At 37.3% G+C, this 20,214-nt stretch overlaps 4 protein-coding genes and 1 long non-coding RNA gene across 37 annotated transcripts in view; 3 read left to right on the top strand and 2 right to left on the bottom strand.

Moving 5' to 3' along the window:
* The first annotated feature begins 102 nt into the window (after positions 1-102).
* On the top strand, positions 103-3,157 carry LOC107265028. Its single transcript, XM_015733958.2, has 7 exons — positions 103-545; positions 1,524-1,595; positions 1,673-1,816; positions 1,885-2,118; positions 2,187-2,532; positions 2,600-2,860; positions 2,934-3,157. The coding sequence occupies exons 1-7, from the start codon at positions 309-311 to the stop codon at positions 3,131-3,133; spliced, it is 1,494 nt and encodes a 497-aa protein (XP_015589444.2). The 5' UTR covers positions 103-308; the 3' UTR covers positions 3,134-3,157.
* On the top strand, positions 542-1,329 carry LOC112493968. The gene is made up of 2 exons (XM_025082426.1): positions 542-804; positions 864-1,329. The coding sequence occupies exons 1-2, from the start codon at positions 610-612 to the stop codon at positions 1,176-1,178; spliced, it is 510 nt and encodes a 169-aa protein (XP_024938194.1). The 5' UTR covers positions 542-609; the 3' UTR covers positions 1,179-1,329.
* A 32-nt stretch (positions 3,158-3,189) lies between the features above and the next one.
* Positions 3,190-13,672, bottom strand: LOC107265026. Of its 2 annotated transcripts, XM_015733954.2 has the most exons (12): positions 13,286-13,672; positions 12,839-13,000; positions 12,562-12,759; positions 12,130-12,249; positions 8,551-8,662; positions 8,344-8,467; positions 8,115-8,250; positions 7,712-7,768; positions 6,886-7,011; positions 6,572-6,822; positions 6,291-6,478; positions 3,190-6,210 (listed from the first exon to the last, which is right to left on the bottom strand). In XM_015733954.2, the coding sequence occupies exons 1-12, from the start codon at positions 13,302-13,304 to the stop codon at positions 5,910-5,912; spliced, it is 1,794 nt and encodes a 597-aa protein (XP_015589440.1). In that variant the 5' UTR covers positions 13,305-13,672; the 3' UTR covers positions 3,190-5,909. The 2 variants fall into 2 exon arrangements, with proteins under 2 accessions (XP_015589440.1, XP_015589441.1); XM_015733955.2 differs by lacking the exon at positions 7,712-7,768 and having other exon boundaries at positions 13,286-13,670.
* A 753-nt stretch (positions 13,673-14,425) lies between these two features.
* Positions 14,426-20,214, bottom strand: part of LOC107265032 (cytoplasmic dynein 1 intermediate chain) — a 15,717-nt gene continuing 9,928 nt past the window's right edge. For 9 of the 32 annotated variants that reach the window (XM_015733975.2, XM_015733987.2, XM_015733983.2 and 6 more), the window contains 7 exons: positions 19,487-19,534; positions 16,924-17,100; positions 16,685-16,841; positions 16,237-16,609; positions 15,925-16,156; positions 15,420-15,847; positions 14,426-15,354 (listed from right to left, as the gene is read on the bottom strand). In XM_015733975.2, coding sequence (XP_015589461.1) covers positions 15,193-15,354; positions 15,420-15,847; positions 15,925-16,156; positions 16,237-16,609; positions 16,685-16,841; positions 16,924-17,100; positions 19,487-19,534 — 1,577 coding nt within the window. In that variant the 3' untranslated portion in view covers positions 14,426-15,192. The remainder of the gene's footprint in view (positions 15,355-15,419; positions 15,848-15,924; positions 16,157-16,236; positions 16,610-16,684; positions 16,842-16,923; positions 17,101-19,486; positions 19,535-20,214) is intronic. The other 23 variants (XM_015733990.2, XM_015733988.2, XM_025082408.1 and 20 more) reach the window with 3 other exon arrangements.
* Positions 17,488-19,323, top strand: LOC112493971. Its single transcript, XR_003058995.1, has 2 exons — positions 17,488-18,197; positions 19,189-19,323. It is a non-coding gene; the product is annotated as an uncharacterized LOC112493971 (long non-coding RNA).

A 20,214-nucleotide genomic window follows, 5' to 3' on the forward strand; every position in this document is an offset into this window, starting at 1 on the left:
ACTAAAAAAAAATGAGATATGATAACTAACGGATCAGTGTGGCACGCGCTGTTCTCTCTAACTGGTATTTGTCATGATTTATATTTCCATTAATCTCACTCAACTGCTCTGATTCCCATTCTTAGAACTGTCAGAGTTAATCGCGTTAACCCTCATTCCTAACTCGGATTGTTCATAATCAAATCATATCCTGTTATTTATTTCTTTGAATGTACGATTTAAAGACTGATGGCTAGCGTTTAACACAAGATACTTGACAAACGACTATTTTATCAAAATTGCCCAGAATCTTTGTATAAGTGATATTAATGAAAATGGAATGTAAAAATAACCAATTCCCTAAAGCACAGTCAATGTCAAAGCGATTAAGGATAATCCTAAAACCGTTAAAGTTCTGCATATTGGGAAATAAAGGAAAAAGATGCTCTGAAATAATTGTACAACAAAACGACAATACTCTACACGATTCGCAATACGATTGTCAAATTCGCAAGGAAGACAAATTTACGGATCTTGCTAATACTCCTGAGATCGAAATTGGGCAGGTCAGATCTTATAGTCAATGTTTTACAAATCACTTTTCCATATCTCTATCATTAGATATTCGAGATGATAGTACACGAATTGCAATGTCAAAGGTTAGAATTACGGCAGATGTTGAGTAGCCTTAAAGAGAAACAGTTGCAAATGAAGTTTCTGAAGGAACGAGAAGGCTGGTGTAAAAATTGTTTGAATCAAGTCAAATTACCAGCTTTAGACACATTTTCAATTCAATTGGATGACGATCAAACTGTCATATCTCAAGTATTGAATAGTGTGAATAACTCCTCTGTTAAATAATTGCATTAATGAAATATATTCAGGCACAGGGAAAATCTCTTCGGAAATGGCGTCACAGAATCCTAGAAATGGACGATTGGGATAAAATAGAAGAACAGATCAAGTTCCTAGAAATTGTAAAGGATGGATGGCAATCGGACGATCCACCTTTTGACAAGCATAATATTTACGAATTATACGCTTTACAAGCACAGACCAAAGATTACTGTCTGCCTAAGAAGAATTGGCGTGAAAATTTACGTCGTGATCGTAGATGCAATAAAGATTATTGGATCGATAAAGAGAAAGCAGCGTATGCTGAACTCAATGCCATAAAAAAAAAATTAGTACATTCTTGAATAAACATTTGGATAAGCGATTAACATTAACACGACTGTCAATTGTTCACATTTTATCACGTCCCTTATCCTGATGTAATAAATTATAAATATTTATAAACGTAGTATTGTGTACAGGAATGGATCAGCATAACGATTAACCAAATCTAAGAAAAAATCGCCACGATGACGACTGCGGAATTTGCGATTAAGTCAGAAAATTTACTAAAAGACAATATCGTCAATATTCGTGCTTCCCAGCAAGAATCCATTTCACATGACAAGGAACGTCAATCCAGAATAGAAATCTTATCAGATCCATTGAGAAACATTTCCAATAATACACAAATCCTTGGTACTCCACAGTATGCAGCAGGTCCATCGGCGGTAGTTGAAGATATTGGAGTATCAAACACAGTAGCGCCTCTTCTGAAAGAAGTACAGTAATATATAATGATTGAAAGTTAATCATAATGTTTAGAATAATTTGACAATTTTATATATTACATTTATAGCAATCAGAGGAACCATTGATAACTATTCCTGAGGAGTCTGAAACATCTGGGCCCCAAGAAGAGAGAAATAAAAATATATGTCCTGATGAGTGTACATGCAAAGTAATACGTGCATTGTATCTAATAGTAGATGAGATGAAGAAGGTAAAATAGTACAACTAATGACCCTCCGATTATTTTTATCCTTGAACTTCATGTTTCTTTATCACAAGGTTGACACAGTGATTAGCGAAGTGAAAAGACGAGACGAGTATGTATACATTCCAACAACCGAAGACAAAAATATTTTTATTAACTCAATAAAACAAAATTCTCAAGTGTGTCATGTCATAATAAACGAATTAAAGAGACAACGAATTCAAATAAACAAGATGCTCAAGCTGTATAACGAGTCGACAGTGAAATTCTCAAGATTGGATGCTGCGATGGAACAGCAGAGCGATAAGGTAAATTCGAAGGAAAAAAGAAATGTATATTGAAAATTCTTGATCCTCGTGGAAATTTATTTTTTGAGGTACGCGAAATGGAAGTGGAAGTGGCTCGTATTCTGGAGACTGTGGAAACTTTGCAAAAGGAGAGAGAAGAACGACACGCGTTATTCGTTAAGAAAAGAGCTGAGAGTAAAATTAAGGATGAAAAAGATGAGGAACTTTTTGAAATGGATTTGGCATGGTTGTCGAATTTGGAGGAACGTCGAGAGAGAGAATTGAAGGAAGAGGAAGAGCGTGACAAGGATCAAGAATTGAAAAGGATAAAGGATCGTGCAATGCTGACTGCAGCAATCAGGCAATTACAAGAATTGACTGTTGCCCAAAGGACGCGAAGTTTTTGCAGAGAAAACTTGGTGACATTAACACACAGTAGGACAAACGATTTTTCTATCACTATCACTAATAACGTATTTAAATATCTTGATGCCGTTTTAAGATCCAGCCAATGAGATTAATTGCAAAAATAGACATCGTTTGCACTCTTCGCATTACAATAAATCCACAATTCCAGTTCCTCTTGGAACAATTCCTCGTTGCCATTGTTCGGCTGTGTCACCAATTGGATTGAACAAGATCAATACAGCTGATCCAACTTTTATACCAATTGTGTGTGGATCACCTGTGAAAATGTCAAGAACACATTTGATTAAAATTAGAGGCGACGAATATCCAACTCTGAGACAAGAAACAGTAGAGTGTAAGGTTACAATTATACTTACAGAAGAATCTTAACAATGAACTACTTGAACAATGATTGTTATAACAAACAGATCAGATGCAATCAAATGGGACATTTGCCACAGATCATGGAGTACGGAATAATTGTCAACAAGGACCACTCAGAAGGACGCACGGTGCGTTTGCCACAAAGGAAAAACGCTGTAAAGACATAAAAACAATTAATAAAAATCAAAGCAATATTGGAAATGTCAGGCCATGGTTTGGACATCGCAAGAAGAATTATGTATAATGTTCAATATGGGAAACACTGGAGGAGAACTGTAAAAAAAATTCAAAGTCAGTAAATACGTTTGTGCGTGTCCTGAAACGTTTATTTTCAAAGAATGGTATAAACACACAGTACAGAGATTATAATGTAGCAATTAACAAAATCTCATCAAGTGTAAACAGTACATTAAATAAGAATTCGGTTGATCCTGATGTTTCAGCTATTTCCTCTTTTCTCTTTGCTTTCTGGCGCATCGACTTTAATATATTATTGTGAACTACACATTTTCGTCACGTGACACGTGTGGAGTGACTATAATTACTTCATACTAAACATTATGCTATTTCGAGATTGAAATGAAACTGAAACAAAATTGTTAAACGCGTTCTTCGTGAATGCATGAAAAAAACTTTTTTTCATAACCTCTAATTTTTAGGTTTCAATTGTTAGGTGGATAATAATAGTAATAATTGGCTGACCCACTGGAAGACTATAAAATTAATACCAAAGCAAGTAGCAGGAAAAGAGGCCGGCATAAGTGTAATGAGAGAAAGATAATACTTGATCGATTGGACAATTATACATGAAATTTAGAAAAAATCAAATTCAATACGCGCATCATTCGATTCTATGAATATCGAATAAATAATAGAAAATACTAAAACACAATAGTGCGACTAGCGTCGAAAGCACGATACTCGAGAATAATAATAATAATAAGACTAAATGCAAGTGCACAATCTAAAGCTCCATACAAAAGCTTCTTGTAAACATAAATATACCTAAAGTACAATTAATATTAGGCCTTAAGTAGGAATCTCTCATCAGGTAGGTAGAATTAAATATTCTATGCAATATAATATAATCTATTACAATATATTGTATATAATAGTGTTCTTCTGTGTACAATTGATAATAATTCTCTATGTCTCTTAGAATTTGAAAATTGTGCATCTAGACAACAAGTGACTCTCATAGTTACCTATCAAAATTTCCCTAAAGAATATTCCTTCAGCTAATGTCGAATGTCAGGAAATTAATAAAAGGTCGGTACGAGCAACAACAAAAAAAAAAAAAAGGGAAACAATAAATAAATAAATACAAATATCTTTAAACTAAAAAGAGCGACAATCCAAACGAACAGTTTACCCATACGTCATTGATTTGCTATTAGTATCGAACATATAGTTACAGGATTGTCGCTACTTTCGAAATATATTAATATATATATTAAACTCTATTATCTAAAAAATATATTCTACGGATACTGAATTATATCGTTAAGAACGCGACACAGAGAGTCTTCGACGGGTTGATCAATCATCTCGTGACATTTTTCACTTTTACAACGTAACCAGTAGAAACATTCTGCGCAGCGTTCTTGAAAAAAATTAAGTATCTCTATATAGCAATTTAGAATCTGTATTTCTTGCTCTAACTGCAGTGCCTATTAGTACCAACGTTCTACCCTGTGCCTTATAATATAATAGTTTGAAACCTCAGGAATTGCGTGGATGGAAGTATTAAAACGTAACGGTTTCATAATAACCGAATTGAATCGAGTAAAGTTCATGGAACGGCCTGTAACAAGTATATATTATTGTGTCACGAAAAGTCAGGTTAGTTTTTCCTCTTGTCAATGTTTCGCCCTCGCTTTTACAGCGGGCAGTGTAAATTTCATATAATATTCTTTTTTTTCATGAACACATTGGCACGTATATTGATAACCGTTAACGCTAATCACTGATAAGACGTACCTTAGGTTACGTATATATCACTAGAATAAAAATGTTTCTTCGTGCTAGTAAATGATTTCATCATGTCGGATCTGCTACGTTAATAATTCATTAAATAGTCTCGCACTCTGGTCAAGTATCATAATGATTTTCATAGCGAGTGTGCTATACGCATCGATAAAGATTTTAATAGTCAATGTAAATAGTGTAACGACAATTTGATTGTGATTTGATCAATGCTATTATACTTCATCTATTTTATTCGTCTATCACGGCTATTGGTTTCTAATATATTTAAAACATCTGTCTTCTTTTTTTTTCTCTTCAAATTCGTAAAATACTATAGTCTCTACGTTTTCGAAATTGCTATCAGGGTCCACTAGGTTCCCGGTTACTCACAAGTATGACTTAGAAATCCTTGGCTACTATTATTCACCTAGCAGACTGTAATTCTTATACTCCGCCTTAGGCCCCTTGTTTTCTATATTTTGATATTGATTATCAGTTACGTATAATTAGATTTGAATCGCAGCGGCATGTAAACGTATACCGAGCGCAATAATCGATCGTCTATTATGCTACAAGTATACTGCTTTTGTATTTATGCAAAATTCGTGAAAATCGGTAAGAAATTGTAAAAAGGCAAAAAGGAATCGTATAAAAAGAATCGCATTGACATTAGGTATCCCGATACCTAAGTATTAAATAGACACAAAGTAAAAATTTTCAAAAATGGCACATCCTTAAAGAACGTACAGAACTTAGAATGTAACTCTATCACTTATACGTGAAATTCTATAATAAATAAACCATTTGGCTCGTTAATGACGTCCTGTACTAATTATCAAGAAGGACCAGTCGTAGTCTTCCTATTATCACCTAAGTTTCTACATTCAATAGAACATGACAGCATTAATTCATTATCATCATAAAAGGGAAACCAATTGCATTTTGGTTTCATTACCCCGTTTCAGTCAGTCAAAATCATTGTCCGGTCGTTGTATTGCATAGTGATCCCGGACGATGACTCGAACCAAGTCATTCATTGGTTACCTAGCTACTTAAACGTTGGTTGGCGCGTCCATAGCACAAATTATCGCTTTGACTACACTGGCAGCTGCCAATGATGCGTAAGGTTGCCATTCCTTTGCCCGGGAACCATCTTTGTAATCAGAAATGCCACGTACCACTGCGAAGCTGTCACGACAGTTACCCAGGATACTCTCGACGACGGCGTCCATCTCAGCGTCAAAGGCCAGGGCGCCAAACCTCGTGGCAAATTTCTGTCGCAGCTGATCGTCCCTGGCGATTTGACGACCGGATGCAACAGGTGCCAAGTGTATACGTGGGCAGCCATCCAATCTTAGAATAAAATAAAAATTAGCTAACGAACCCATTACAGCTATTCGTCAAAATTATCCATACAACTGAAAGTCACTCACCTCTTCTTGGTTGAATCCTGAGGCGCAATTGGATGAGCCACTTCGATGACATCCCTATCACCGATTGCCATATACAATTTATCTGACTCTGGTGGCGGCGCTTTAAAGTCATGCTCGGATTGTGTACACAGGGCATCCAATCCTTCATTCAAATATGTCTGCCACGGGGGATTCGTGCCATTTTCAGCCTGTCGATAAAAAAACATTAAAAGATTTTATATCATCCTGGGTCAAAGACATCAGCGGCTGTACCTGGTAGCGAATTTCTACAGAAACGTTACCTGAGACTTGAGATTAGCTGCTATTTCCTGTAGCCCTAAATTAGTCGGACAATATTCCTTGGTCTCAAAATGATAGCCCTTCTCAGCGAGCTTTGCATTCTCGCAATAAACATAAACATATTTCTTGTTCAACGGAGTCGGATGAGACACTACTACGTCACCAAGTCTGACGTGCTTATGATAATCCGTATAATGCGGAACGCCACCGCCAACTCCTACCAGAAAGACGAAATCCACCTTTTGGAATGTACCTGTTGAAGTGGAGAGTAGCGATTAATTTACAGTTAATAAATTAATCAGCCGTAGAGACTCACCTAATAATCTAGTTGTAGTGTTACCAGCTGCCGTCATGGCTTCCCTGGTGTGTCCAACTCTTGGTAACTTCGTACAAACGATTCTGTGAGCACCGATATTACCCAAAGTGTAGACATTCGATTCGCCTGTAATTTATAAAGTACCCTGTTATCTAGTTTGTTCCAGCTCTTATTGCAAATTAGGTATTGAAATCGTGTATAATACATGTGCATTGGTGCTGCTATCGACGAGACCTGAATAGGAGCAGTGTTGTTGGTGAGGTAATATGAATACATAAAGTGTTACATTCGAGGAAAAATTCGTTCTGCTATGTCTTATAGATCCTGATACTAAATAGAATTATAATTAAAACAAATCTCGAGGTACTGTCAATTGTAATATTAGAATGTGCTATTTGAGCATGGTGTTAGGAGTGGAAGGGAAATGATAGGATTTACAAATATAAAAATTTCAAATTGATGTGTCAAATTGGTGAAGAAATATGTCATCGCAATAATAGGAATTGAACCAAATAATAAAAGTGATTGATGCATAGTTTCAGAACGAAATTTCTTAACAATGGATGAGGTATGACTTTAACTGTGCTCAGTGACAATGAGGGGATGATATAGTGTAAGTGAACAAAACATATATCGTGAGTGACAATAAAACGGTAAACAACAAATGAAAATAACAATAAAACACTCGGATGATTCCTCTGGCAATGTGAAAACACGGCACCTTCGCCCTGTAACGTTCCTCGGACACAAGCAATTGTCAAGCTATGAGGTGAATCTCTAAATGGCAGTAGACCGAAGAAGAAAACTATATTACAAACTACTTTACCAAAACGGCAAATCACTCGAGGTGTTCCATCGGGGGCATCCGGGGAGCTCGCTGTACCTAAAGTATCATGCATGATAAAGTATGAGGAAAAGTCAGTATTAAAGCCTACATTGGAATTCCGCACGAAAATACGAATGAAAAATAAATACTGTCCAGAGTCAGGACCATTCGTTAAAGTTTTGACAAATATCTAAATACTGAAAACTTATCCCATCGTTAATGTTAATTAAGCATCTATAATTAGCAATGTTTTTCATACAGATTTAGTATTCTTTTTGTATGAAGTTAATTTTAACCGTGGCATATAACAATCTTGGGCAATTGACTCTTGTGAATCCTCCTCAAAGCTTCACTATCACTGACAACGTGAACGTCAATCCTATGGGGATTATCGATAACTCACCAACTGTAGTGTAACGAACAAAGGTTTCCTTGTTCTCGATCATCGAATCTACAGCGAGTTTCTCACAATATTGAGCAGTAATAATAGCGATGGTTGGTTGTTTTGAGCTTGCCATGGTAGGCATCTGCTTGACGACCTGATAAAAACAATTAAAATTGAATTAGTCATAAGGGAACTGGTTAACCAAATAATAAAAAATTTACACAACATTGCTGAATTCATTTTGTACCTTAATGTGCGTATCTTGATGTACGACTCTTGTGTATGCTCCATGTTCCATGGCCTTAACAACACCCTTTTCTTGCAATATCTTAAGTTTGGCTTCGACAGCAGCAGGTTCCCAGCCATGTTCCCTAAAAAGGCAACAATAAAAATTATAAGAAATCATCATCACCGTGTGACTTCCCATTGACAACCAAAACTGTTAATAAATTACTTGGCCATGTCGGTAACGGTGACAGGATTTGGATAGGCAGATTCGATGAGTTCCAAGACCTTCTCCAAGGTAAGCTCCACAATTTGACCCATAGCAGTTTCATCTGCAGACACTGAAAATATAATAGACTTACAATAATCTGATCAGACAAGCTGAGATCTGAAGCTGCAACATTGAGCATCAAGAAGATAACTGTCTCTATGTATCCTCGTTCAAGTATCAGCATACTGATTCAAAGTAGCTTAGACTGAGTGTCGAGCGAGTGTCTTAGAGGTGTCTAATAAGTTATTGCTAGAGAAAAGACTCAGCTAAACACACTGGTTAGTGCAATTACTACTCGAATAATTGCGTACTCCAGTAACTCATTAATAATACAGAAAAGACCCTGGTGCAGAGGAGCATTTTGGACTATCTGATCGATCCTACTGGCATCCCCTGGAGATCCTAAGCCAGTCAAGAGATTTAGGTCGAGCATCTGGCATTATGGGAGAGTCACGAATTTAGATCAGTCCGGCATACTTTGTTTTCATCGCGTTAAGCCCGGCGGATACGCTATGACGTACGGCGTCAAGGATAATTAAAAATTCATCAGATGCCTCGCGCTTCGATTAAATAATTATTAGGCGTGTCCGACAACTCCAAAGTGATCGCTATATATAGCTGCGCTTCTCTAATCAATGAATAGTAACGGGAAGTCATTATGCTATTGATAGACTCAGTACCCCTGGTGATCGACATGCCTGATTGTTTGAGGGAACACAGTCTACTGGTAACTGTAAGCTCCAGATTGCATAGTGCAACAGAATATATAGATCCGGAAGAGGAAGTCCTAAATATTTGCAAATTCCATGGGCAAAATCAAGGGAACCTTGAAAAGAGTAAAATTCATAATTATTCATTTATTAAAAATTGTTTTTGACCATTAAAAGAATTCAGATAGTTTCTCACTTGATTAATTTACACGATAGAAATATCCAATACCCTTGTAGTAATCCGAAAAACATATAAAGCCACTCCTTTTATGAACAGCTGGTCAAGATAGCATTTATTTGCATAGATAGTGTATTTCCTGTGTAGACATAATCTCTGATCGAAATTCGTGGTACCATTCCCAAACAATGAGTAACACACTAATTGGGAGTGACTGATAAAAACGAAAGTAACCTCTCTGTTGCTATGTAAAAATTGTAAAAATCAATAAAGAAAACAACAGATGTACAAAGTACACGATTTTACTTGTAAATTATTCTTGTACAATTTCTATAGCACATCATTATGTCTCAGGTGGAATAACGGTGTGATATTTGTAAAAGTCGTCTGGACTAATTGAAATGTATCCCTAGAAATAGAAAGATCAAAGTAAAATAGAGTTCACGCGTAGAAAGACTTGCAAAGTGTACTGGTCCAAGTACTCTGTACACAACCATATGTAAATAGGGTAACATGCACGCTGTACTTCACTCTGCCTAGGAAATATGATATCTAGGTCATGTTACGTAGTGGAGCCAAGAACTTTATTAAATGTAAAAATCAATGTTTCATTTGCAGTCAAAAAATAAAACCAGACAACTGTCCCTTGGTGAGAATAATGAGAATTTATAAATTCATAGTTTCTCCTCTGGTAAATATCATACTGCAAATGTCAAGTGAGATTGTTAGAAAACGAAATGGCACTCGTGTTACTGATTATTGAACGCGAAAAAAAGAAGAGAAATATAACTCAGATTACAGAAATTTTGTTAAATCGATATTGTTATGGATACCACAGTCTGCAATGTGGTATGATGCAAAAATATCTACCGGTCAATGGATCAATGTAGATGAATATAAACAGTTGCGCAATTCCCATATTGGTTTTTCTATTAATTTAGATACAACGCTATAGTTAGACAATTTCAAACTTGACGTATGAAAGGCTAATCAATGTCTGCTTCATACTTTAGCTTATCCAGTATACCAAGATGATGTTAAGAACGAGAATAGGAAATGAGTCATGGATGAGTGCAATGCTCGAAGCGTTACCAATTGTATGGTAAATTAAACGAAGCGTTGTGAATCAATTGAGCGCAAGACGTAGCTCCAAAATTCAATTAACTAATACTCTACTGATAGCCGCGACCACGGTATCGTAGTGCAAGATGGCGAAGCTTCCTTTGACCGGTAAATATTACTGACTGTGTTACGCCAAGCTACATACGGCGTGTGAGTATGCGCTGGCAGCTTTAGAACAAAAAAAATGTTCAACAGAAACGTGGCAGGAACAATGCCAAACTAAAGTTGTCTGTTCGAACCTGATCTTGAAATGATTTTCTCAGGCCGAGGAAGTGTGAAGAGCATGTAGCCTTTTCGAGCTGCAGAGAACAATATCAAATATTAACAACAGTATTTTTTAACCAACGAAAAACAATGATTCTTGTGTGCAATTGTATAGCGTTATACAATCTAGAGTCATATTCTGAAAATGCTCTGAGTGTTTCAAGAGCAACGTAAACAGGTATCCAGTATATTATTGAAACTCAAAAATATCAATAATTAATACATATAATCAATATCAAGTAGATGTTTCCTTGTAAGAGTATTAACTTTCGTAGACACACTTGAGACAAATTGCTGGAATAATCTTGGTGAACAAGCAACAAGCAACCACTTAGTTCAATGAAACTAATTTACTTGATAGTGAACCCTGCATCCTTGTAGGGTCAAAGTTTGACCCACGTTAAATACTTAACTGATTAAGACCCACGTCTTATGGTGAATGACAGAATGTTGTATGATTGAAAGATGCATTGTACTACTTGAATCTTTATCATTATTCATTCTCCTGTCTGCACGTCGATTCTTGTGAGAAGAGACAGATTAAATAAAGAACAGTTGTTTTCCTGCTAAGATCAGCAGAGTCGTATTACGTTCTATGAGACGTAACTTCATACGTCCTGTCGGAAGTGAATGCTGCTATGATGTAAGGTCAAAGAAAAGAGGTATGAAGCTTGGTATGTATTTTTCAATGAATACTAGAACACATGAGGTAGCCCAGATCGTCTAAAATATAGATATAATTATAGTAAAAGAGGTGTGGTAATTATGTCAATAGTGTAGGCGAAGTTCGTTGGAAATTTTTTTTGTATAGTTATGCAAATTTCAGTGTGACGACTCTTCTATATTGGATAAGTCACGAATTCAATATAGTTAATAAGATTAAAATATGTGATAAGATAAGTTAGGTAAGTAAAGGCCCAGACACTGTATGTATCTATCTGATAAGGGTTGCAGGTAAATTATGTATTATCGCAGAGCGATTATGTATATGTGAACGTTATGGATACTGATTTTAAACAAAGGCACAATAAGATCAATCATATTCATATTTTATGGACTCAAGCGTATGCGACCTTGCGTGTTGCACAGCAAGAAAACGCTGATGATTTTGTCGATCCTATTGTCGACCATACTATTTATAGTTCTTTGTATAAAAATACCTTGCTGCCTACCGGTAGTAATGCACAGCTTTAGCCGATAATCTTGCGTATGTATAACTAAATGATAGATTAAGATAAGTCGTAGAAAAAAATATCCACTTACGTGGTCTGGTGGGAAGATTAATTGGTTCATCGAGTTGCCTCAGTTCAACTTCAAGCTTCTGTATGGTAGTGTACTTATGCTGCATTAGTTTCATAATTTTCTTTATAAATCCGACATAGTCTGTAATAGAAGATAGAAATAATGGTGTAATAAGAGGAAAGATAGGATTGCTGGGTACCATCTGTGAATAGTGTTTTTAAGATAAATTGTGCATAAGCATTTTCTAAAAAAAACTACTTTAAGAAATGCATTGAGATATTCTTGACACAGCAATAAATCTGATTTTATAGTTGACCATTCAGCACTTTTGTAAGCACTGAACAAAATTTATGATGCCTATTGTTACACATGCTTTCCACAGATGGTCGATGAAAGTAAGGGGCAGTCAAATGAAGGGGCAGAGCATGATTTAATTTTCGATTTACAGCTTACCTCTTGGAAATTCTTGTGGACTAACCAGTTCACGGAAGAACTCTTGTGCGATGCTGGGTTGTTCAATTTCTGGAAGCGACTCCGTAAACCAAAACTGCAGTGTTCTAGATTCTTGGGTGTGTTTACCAGTTTGAGCACTTACAAGGAACACTCTAAACTCCAAACACAGGTGTGGTGGATTAGAGGCACCATTGGCCACTAGAATAATTTTTCAAATTATCCAATAACAAGTTTTACAAAATTTTCCATCAATCTATCAAAATAATTCAATGCTTACCAGCCGCTGTCTGTTTATTAATGACAATCCCTTTATGATCTCCACCGGCTATATGAACATTTTGCTCATTTCCATTCTCAGCGGGTGGGTCCAGTGCCTGTCTCTCAATAATCAGTGTAGTGGACTTTGCGGTTTTGCACTTTGGTGTCATAACAATATGTTCTACACGGATAAAACAATTTTACAATGAGAAAAACATTTTTAAAACAATTAAATAATAATGCAAATCATTTCACTATAACAATAAAACCAAATCGGACTTGAAAAAATGAAAATATGTTAAATGGTTCATAATTTCTTGAAAACCATTAAGAATTGCCTCAGGCATCAAATGCATTAAGTCTCATATATATGCTGACCGTTTAAAATTAAAAAAAAAGGAACCACCGTACTGTCACTCACACAAATGTTCTGTCATTTATCTAAAAAACAATTTTCAAAACTCACCAGTCTTTTTATCACCCATTGTTGTGCTATCACTTTCCTTACAACACAATCGTCAAAGAAACTGTCCAACTGTTTGACAAATAGGTATGAGATCAGCACCGTAACGAAGAACAATCCCACCTCGACTTATCTCCACGGCCGGCGAACGGTCACTGGATCTTTTTACAACGTTTTCACCTTCCCCCAGACTCCGCAGTTTGGCGCTCGTGCCTATCAAACGCGGGGATATCGACAGGAACTTTTTTTACTTTCCCTCCCATCGCGCCGTCACAAGCCGCACACGCTTCGCAACGCGGTTGCAATCCCGCAAAACCAATAAAAACGACACGGTTGCAATTTCACGATTCTATCCGATATCGATGCAATTAACTTGCCAATGCTTACAATCTATCGATCCAAAGTATGACGCATCCAGCACCGCCCAACGCCATACTTATAATTAAATATGACATGTCTTGTCGTCACGTCATTAATTCATACACCTGTATCTTTACGTCATTCATCTGCGTCATCGATTTTACCTTGAGTTTTTCTCTGTCTTTCTCTTTCATTTACATTATCCATCCTTTCCTCATACGCAATGTCCTACCTCAATACGTGATTCCATCTCATTACGGTATGAGTCAGAATTCTAAGATTTGGTATGGAATAAGAAAGATTTTTGGAAATAATTAAGGAAACGGGTATTATTACGGACGCGATTAGAGTATACAGATCGAGGTCTCATGATTCAACTCCGTTCACATTAGCAAACAGCGTCAGTTAGTTGCCACGAAGAAAATTACAGGGCTAAAAACCGTTAAAGGTAAAGCGAGAGCAACTCTCCATTTGTGCCGTGTAAAAAGTTTCACTATGAATTCGTTCGTTTCCCTCTTCGTCGTTTACACTGTGTTTATGTACAATTGACCTAGAGATACGTAAAGAGCAACAGCTCTTTACGGCCTCTGAATTATCTGACACGTACAACGAATTCATTTTCCCTGACCCAGTTTCAGTGACAAGATCAGCCAGTCTTGCTTTTAAAAGCGACCAGAGGGACACGCTTAGTCATTCTAATTCTAATAAGGATCAGTACATTTGAAAAATTTCATGGTAATTTTCTGTAACGACAACCTACTGACACTATATAAAACAGCAATGTATCTTTACTGCGATACGACTTTATTCGAACCATTCTTTTATTTGATAACTTATACAAATTCAGCTAAATCAATTTAAAAAAAGAAATTACAGAAGATAATTTATCAGTTCGCTATGCCTGGCTCGAATTTTGAGCATTACTAAAAAAGAAAAAGAAATTATCAAACCGCAAAGAACTTTTAAAGTACGGTCAACTGACTTTTAAAAATATGATTAAAACAATTGACAAAGTTATTTTACAATTTGATTTACATTCATTCGGTAAACCATCGCATACACCATTCCACCTTCAAGAAGTTAAATTGTCAATAAATTTAGGATTACATATTATTTACATAGAAAGCAGAAAAGATAAATACTCATTTATTCATTGTGAAATGCTTCGCATTAACAATATCGCAATTTCTTTATTTTATTTTCTCCGTTAGAGGCCAAGACGCAAGAATCGTTTAATCAAAAACAAACGACCATAGTCATTACAGAGCGAGACAGGAGATTAATAGTGGTATCATCAGTTCCCTTGGTTACTCTCTTTTCTTTCTTTACAAAACAAAAATGTCATTTCGTTTTCATATTATAACAAGCACGTGAAACGCTGCCTAACCTCGTAGCAATGCTAGAAGTATTAAATAAATTTTAGTATATCATCGGCCTGTCGTTAATTCTTAGTTCCGACTTGCAGTGAGTTGCACTAATTGTAACGTTGCGTGGTTAGGCTAGAGTATTAAGGACTTCATATATATAGCAGCTAAATCGGGCTTATCTGTCTATCTGATGGAGCAGGAGGACATCGAAGTCATAGACGTTAAGGACGAAGGTCCTGAGCTTAGATTAAGTTTATCCAACTCCTCGTCCGCTTTATTATTCTTGAGTTCCTGCTGCGTCTGCAGGAATTTATTCCACTCATCGATCTTGGGATGTGCCAGATGCTGAAACAACATAATACAGAATGGTAAGGCAGTTCTCGGAGTGATAATCGTACAAGAAACTTTACCTCGGCGACATCGTAGACCCAGATCTTGCCAGTGTCATCGCCAACTGTAACGTGTAACCCACTAGGAGTCCAAGAGACTCTATTTAACGCAGGAGCACCATCCACGACGATGCTGGCCGCGGGAATCTCGGTATCCTGATTAAGATTCCAGAGGTCAAGTCTACCCTGCCCATCAACGGCGGCAAAGAGTGCCGGATGTGTTGGCGACCAGGCGACGTCGTACACATAATCGCCATTGTGTTCAAAGGAGTACAGGGGTTTATTTTCCTTGAGACTCCAAAGCTTGATGGTCCAATCGATGGAGGAGGTAAGGAAGAGATGAGAGAAATCAATACCATCCTGTACCAGGTGTGCGCTAACTCCAGTGACCGGACCTTGATGACCCTCGTACGTTTCCGTCACGCCAGCTTTGGTACCGTGACGGCAAGCTGTACGTGAAAAATGAGAATCATCAGTACCCCGACATCCTTTACAATAAAGTTACAATATCGAACGACAGAACTACCAGAGTAAACAGTGCCATCTTCACTCCCTACGATGAAGTTGTTAACGTCACTGTGTGGAAACGCCAACGACGTGACCGCAATAGGCTTAGACTGTTTCGTCTGAAGATCCAGTTTCTCCTGGGGTTGCGAGAGCATGTCCAAGCTCCAGGAGCAGAGTTTACCATCGGTCGAGATACTTATCAGATTATGGGCATTCTGCGTTCCAACAACGCTCAGACAGTAAACGGGATGCTGCAAGGATAATGAAGCATAAGAAAAAAAATATATCCACCTCACGGTTAATCTCAAATGACAAAAAAAAATTTTAATACCGTATGAGCAGCAGCGGATAGAGGAGTACGCTGAATCGGAGTTCTCTTCTGGACCCTGTTGTCCCACAGAACAATCTGTCCGGAGTACGTCCCTCCCAGAATGAGATTAGGATGAAATCTCGCAAAGGTAGTGGACATAACCGGAGACTGACAATGAAATATATACTCAGGCGTAGTCTTCTTGAATTTCGTGTTCCACACAAGACAGACGCCATCCGGATCATTAGGAGTGTCATCGTTGTTATTGTACGAAGCAACCAGCAGCTCAGGAAACTGAGGCGACCAATCCATAGACGTAACGCATCGATTGCGCGACCAGCGCTCGCAGAAGAAATTACGATTCAGCCAAAGTCGCTGATGACTTTTCTCATCCCTGAAAGTACATTGATCTCCATTATTTGATTGCCAGCCTAAACCTTGAAAATTTTATCAATCGCCATATACTTACATGGCATCCTCGCCGTCTATCGTACCGGTATAATCAGTATAAATATCAACAGACTCCCCAATGGCTCTCTCAACGATCCTACACGCTCTGTCGAAGAATTTTCGAAAATCCTCGGACAGTATAATCATGAGTTTCTCTTCCTCGCTCAGTTCCTTGACTGAAAAGAAAACGAATTTCTCCAATTAAAATCAACCATAAGATCAGCAAAAAAATATCATACGTCTCTCTCACTCTCATACCTTCCTTAGGCTTCTCCTTTTCCTTTTCCTGTTCCACTTGGGTAATTGCCGGCTGAACTTCCTTGACTTGTGGCAAACCGTGAGGTAGAATTCCCGGTGGTAGTTTACTCTGGAAACCATCCATGTGGGGCAAGCTGCTCTCTTCATCCTCGGCTTGGCCATCATCATATGTCAAAACTGTGGTGAATAAGCTGGTCCCGCTACGAATACCCTAGCTCTGCCACAATCCTATCTAAATGTGACTCCTACCGACTACTGTTCTATATCTCTCTTCTTCTTCTTCTTTTTTTTTACTTTCAATAATTACTCATTTACTACGTCACGCAAATCATAGTCCTTGCATTCTCGTACGTCAATACCTGATTCGAATTGACAATCTTAGAACAACGTCTCGCGTACCCTGATAACATGCGACTCCTCTTTTTTCTTTTACTCGAACAAGGTACGTTGTTGTGAAAAATGCTACCGGCATTGTATCTACCTTCGTATAGCCATGCCAGTCGACCGTAAGGGCCATCGCACACAAAAAACGCAAGACCTAACGTAAGCGTTGGGCCAACGAGCAGACGTCCATAAGACTAAAATATCATGGTCGTTTGGTCATCTAGCGCTTACGTTTTATTAGATCTGTTCTGTACAAATGCTTATTGGATGATATTTTTAAGTAAACAATGAGAATCTGCACTTATGAAAAGTGGAAGAAGTGTATCTAACGAGAACAGACCCACTGTGTGTGATGGCGCTAAGAGTTTACTCGGCATTTTCATGCGTAAACAAGAACAAAACTGAAGCCAACTTCACGACTGACGTAAAGTCACTGAAAAATGGCGGATACCTATGGAATCAAAAAAATCACTTGTGCTCTGCCTCCTGATAGCTTTAACGTGACTTCTTACAAATGCTGATTAACGGTTAACATAACCTCCCTAAATCAATTGACATTGTAACAAATATCTCTTCGATAGTATCAAGGTACAGAATATTTTGACTGACAAAACGAAAATGGAATTTCGCTCTTCTAATGCTCGACTCTCAAAGATATTGGTACGACGGAAAAAAAAAAGTAAGATTGTGCAAAAAGTATCCTAACGAGAAGTTACCAGAATATCGTATACGCCCAGTCGAAAGCATATTGGTTGAAAAAAAAGAAACTAGAATTACACTAGCACAAAATTAAAAAATTCGTACGAGTCCATGCTGCGAGTTTAAGCGAACTTTGTACATTAAAAAGAGAATGAAAATAATGACGGCTCGCCGTGACGACATGCAATGAGGTTAGTTATGCGCGCGATAATTAAATCTGATCGACGGTAAGTAATAGAAAAAAAAAAAATACAAAAAAATCAGTCGTTTCTTTTTTAAAAAAAAAAAACAATAAATAGTCTTCGGTTTCCTATGAGTCGTGTCTCTCCACCCTTTTACTATTGGCATGCGTCTTCGATGATTCGTCACAGAATTCGATGACTATTACGGATCGTGAATGAAAATGAGATTAAGTCCCAAAAACGTGAGTCTCTAATGGACGGAGAAACTGGCTGATGCCTCGTGAAACTTTAAGAAGACAGAAGGGCGTTTCAAAGAGACATCCCACTTCACGAAATCAAGATAGAAGCATCGGATTTCTGATCTGATCGAACGGAAAGCCATTGCAAGATTGCCAGACAGTCAAACAATGACAAGTTACGATGAATGACTGATAGTGCCGAGTGTAATGAGAAAATAGTAATTAATATATACATAGAAATGGCATATGAGGTGAAGTGCGAACCGTGTGTATGGGGTTATCGCGAATAAATAACAAATTCCGAAAAATCCAAACGATACGACGAACGAGAGTCTGTCAATTCGCAAAAAAAAAAACGTCGTCGGCAAAATACGCAACGAGAAAATAAAAGGAAAAAAAAAATAGTAAAGAAACGCGAAGACGCGTTAACGCAGCTTCCCGAGTCTCATGCATGGTAACTCGTGGCTGAACTACAGTTTATGGTATAGAGACAATGAAAAAAAAAAATTCAAATTATTTCAACTACGAATCGAAAGAAAAAAAGAGAGTTATTACTTTGTTAGATAAATTGAATCAAGTCTGCACTACGTGTACAGTAAGCCATGATGTACCATGCGAACTTCTATGTACAGAATTGTGTCACGGATGAAGATGCGTATTTAAAAAAAAAAAATGAACAAAATTAATGTGCATAAAAAATGGAACCCGCAAGGTACATCGCGTCGCAAGTTAACTTAAGTCTAATAATTAATTCATTATAGGTACATGGGTGAATGGAATGATACAGTAACTCATCAAGCAATTTTGAGCAGTCCCAAAAATATAAATGATTCCCTCGATTTGAAGTACGAGAATCTAACGAGAATTGATAACGGAGCGAGAGAAGAAAAAAAAAATGAAAAAAAAAAGAGCTAAACAACAAAACGATAAAGTTACGTGAGAGAACATAGGGAAACGAGAAAACAATTTTTTTTTCATGTGAAATAAGTGAGAACGAAACTTGTGATCGCTGTGACACAATTAGGTAGAGTGAATCAACTTCTGAAGAAGATTACCTACCTGTGAATTCGTCCTCCCATTCTAAACCAGGATTTAGATTGTACTCGTCTTGAAGGAGGGAAAATAAAATGTCAATCAATTTTGTATCTTAATTCGTTGTCGTTCCATTGTCTCTCGTAAGAAATTGTCGAGGCAGCTTATCATTGTCGTCCATTCCACTCGAGAAGATTTCTATCATTCTCAATTAAAAAAGAAAATTGGAAAGAAAACCAACAAAGCTAATACAAACTTACGATTCATAATAAAAACAAAACTATGAGTTAACGCAGGAATCCACGTCGACGCCATAGTTCGTATTACTCTGGTGGCTGAAAATCGTACTACGATACGACAGCGGCGCCACTTTCGATTTGAATTTCGGTATCTTCATAAAAGTAAGATCGACAATGTTAAAGTGCATCGACAATATGCCGGAGAAATTGGAACAGTTAAAAGTTGACGAGTTAATGTCGTACAAACTAGCTACATGCATAAACGATTCCCCTGTTAAAGCCGCTGCGAATTAACGCCCGAAAAATCACACGTCATAGCATCGAATCGAAAGCATGACGTAATGAAACGTACTGTAACTTACAATCCCGCGCCTATACCGTGCATATGCGCATGAGTTACCAATATAATGGACAATAAATCAGCCATGATTTATGATTTTCGGACGGACACATGCTCGTAATTAGTTCGGACACTTCGGGTTGTGCAAGAGGGAAGGTGGGGGGGGGGGGGGAAAA

The sequence above is a fragment of the Cephus cinctus genome, unplaced genomic scaffold (genome assembly GCF_000341935.2).
Source record: "Cephus cinctus unplaced genomic scaffold, Ccin1 Ccin1_scaffold0215, whole genome shotgun sequence".
Taxonomy (NCBI): Eukaryota; Metazoa; Arthropoda; class Insecta; order Hymenoptera; family Cephidae; genus Cephus; species Cephus cinctus.

Bases quoted from the DNA above. Each gene is read 5' to 3' on its own strand.
- LOC107265026 (XM_015733954.2), bottom strand. The intron at 6,823-6,885 runs GTGAGTCTCTAC...CCACTTCAACAG, and splicing joins CACTACAACTAGATTATTAG to GTACATTCCAAAAGGTGGAT. The intron at 6,479-6,571 runs GTAACGTTTCTG...TTTTATCGACAG, and splicing joins CAGCTAATCTCAAGTCTCAG to GCTGAAAATGGCACGAATCC.
- LOC112493968 (XM_025082426.1), top strand. From the start codon at position 610: ATGATAGTACACGAATTGCAATGTCAAAGGTTAGAATTACGGCAGATG. The intron at 805-863 runs GTATTGAATAGT...AAATATATTCAG, and splicing joins ATCAAACTGTCATATCTCAA to GCACAGGGAAAATCTCTTCG.
- LOC107265028 (XM_015733958.2), top strand. From the start codon at position 309: ATGAAAATGGAATGTAAAAATAACCAATTCCCTAAAGCACAGTCAATG. The intron at 1,817-1,884 runs GTAAAATAGTAC...CTTTATCACAAG, and splicing joins TAGTAGATGAGATGAAGAAG to GTTGACACAGTGATTAGCGA. The intron at 2,533-2,599 runs GTAGGACAAACG...TGCCGTTTTAAG, and splicing joins CTTGGTGACATTAACACACA to ATCCAGCCAATGAGATTAAT.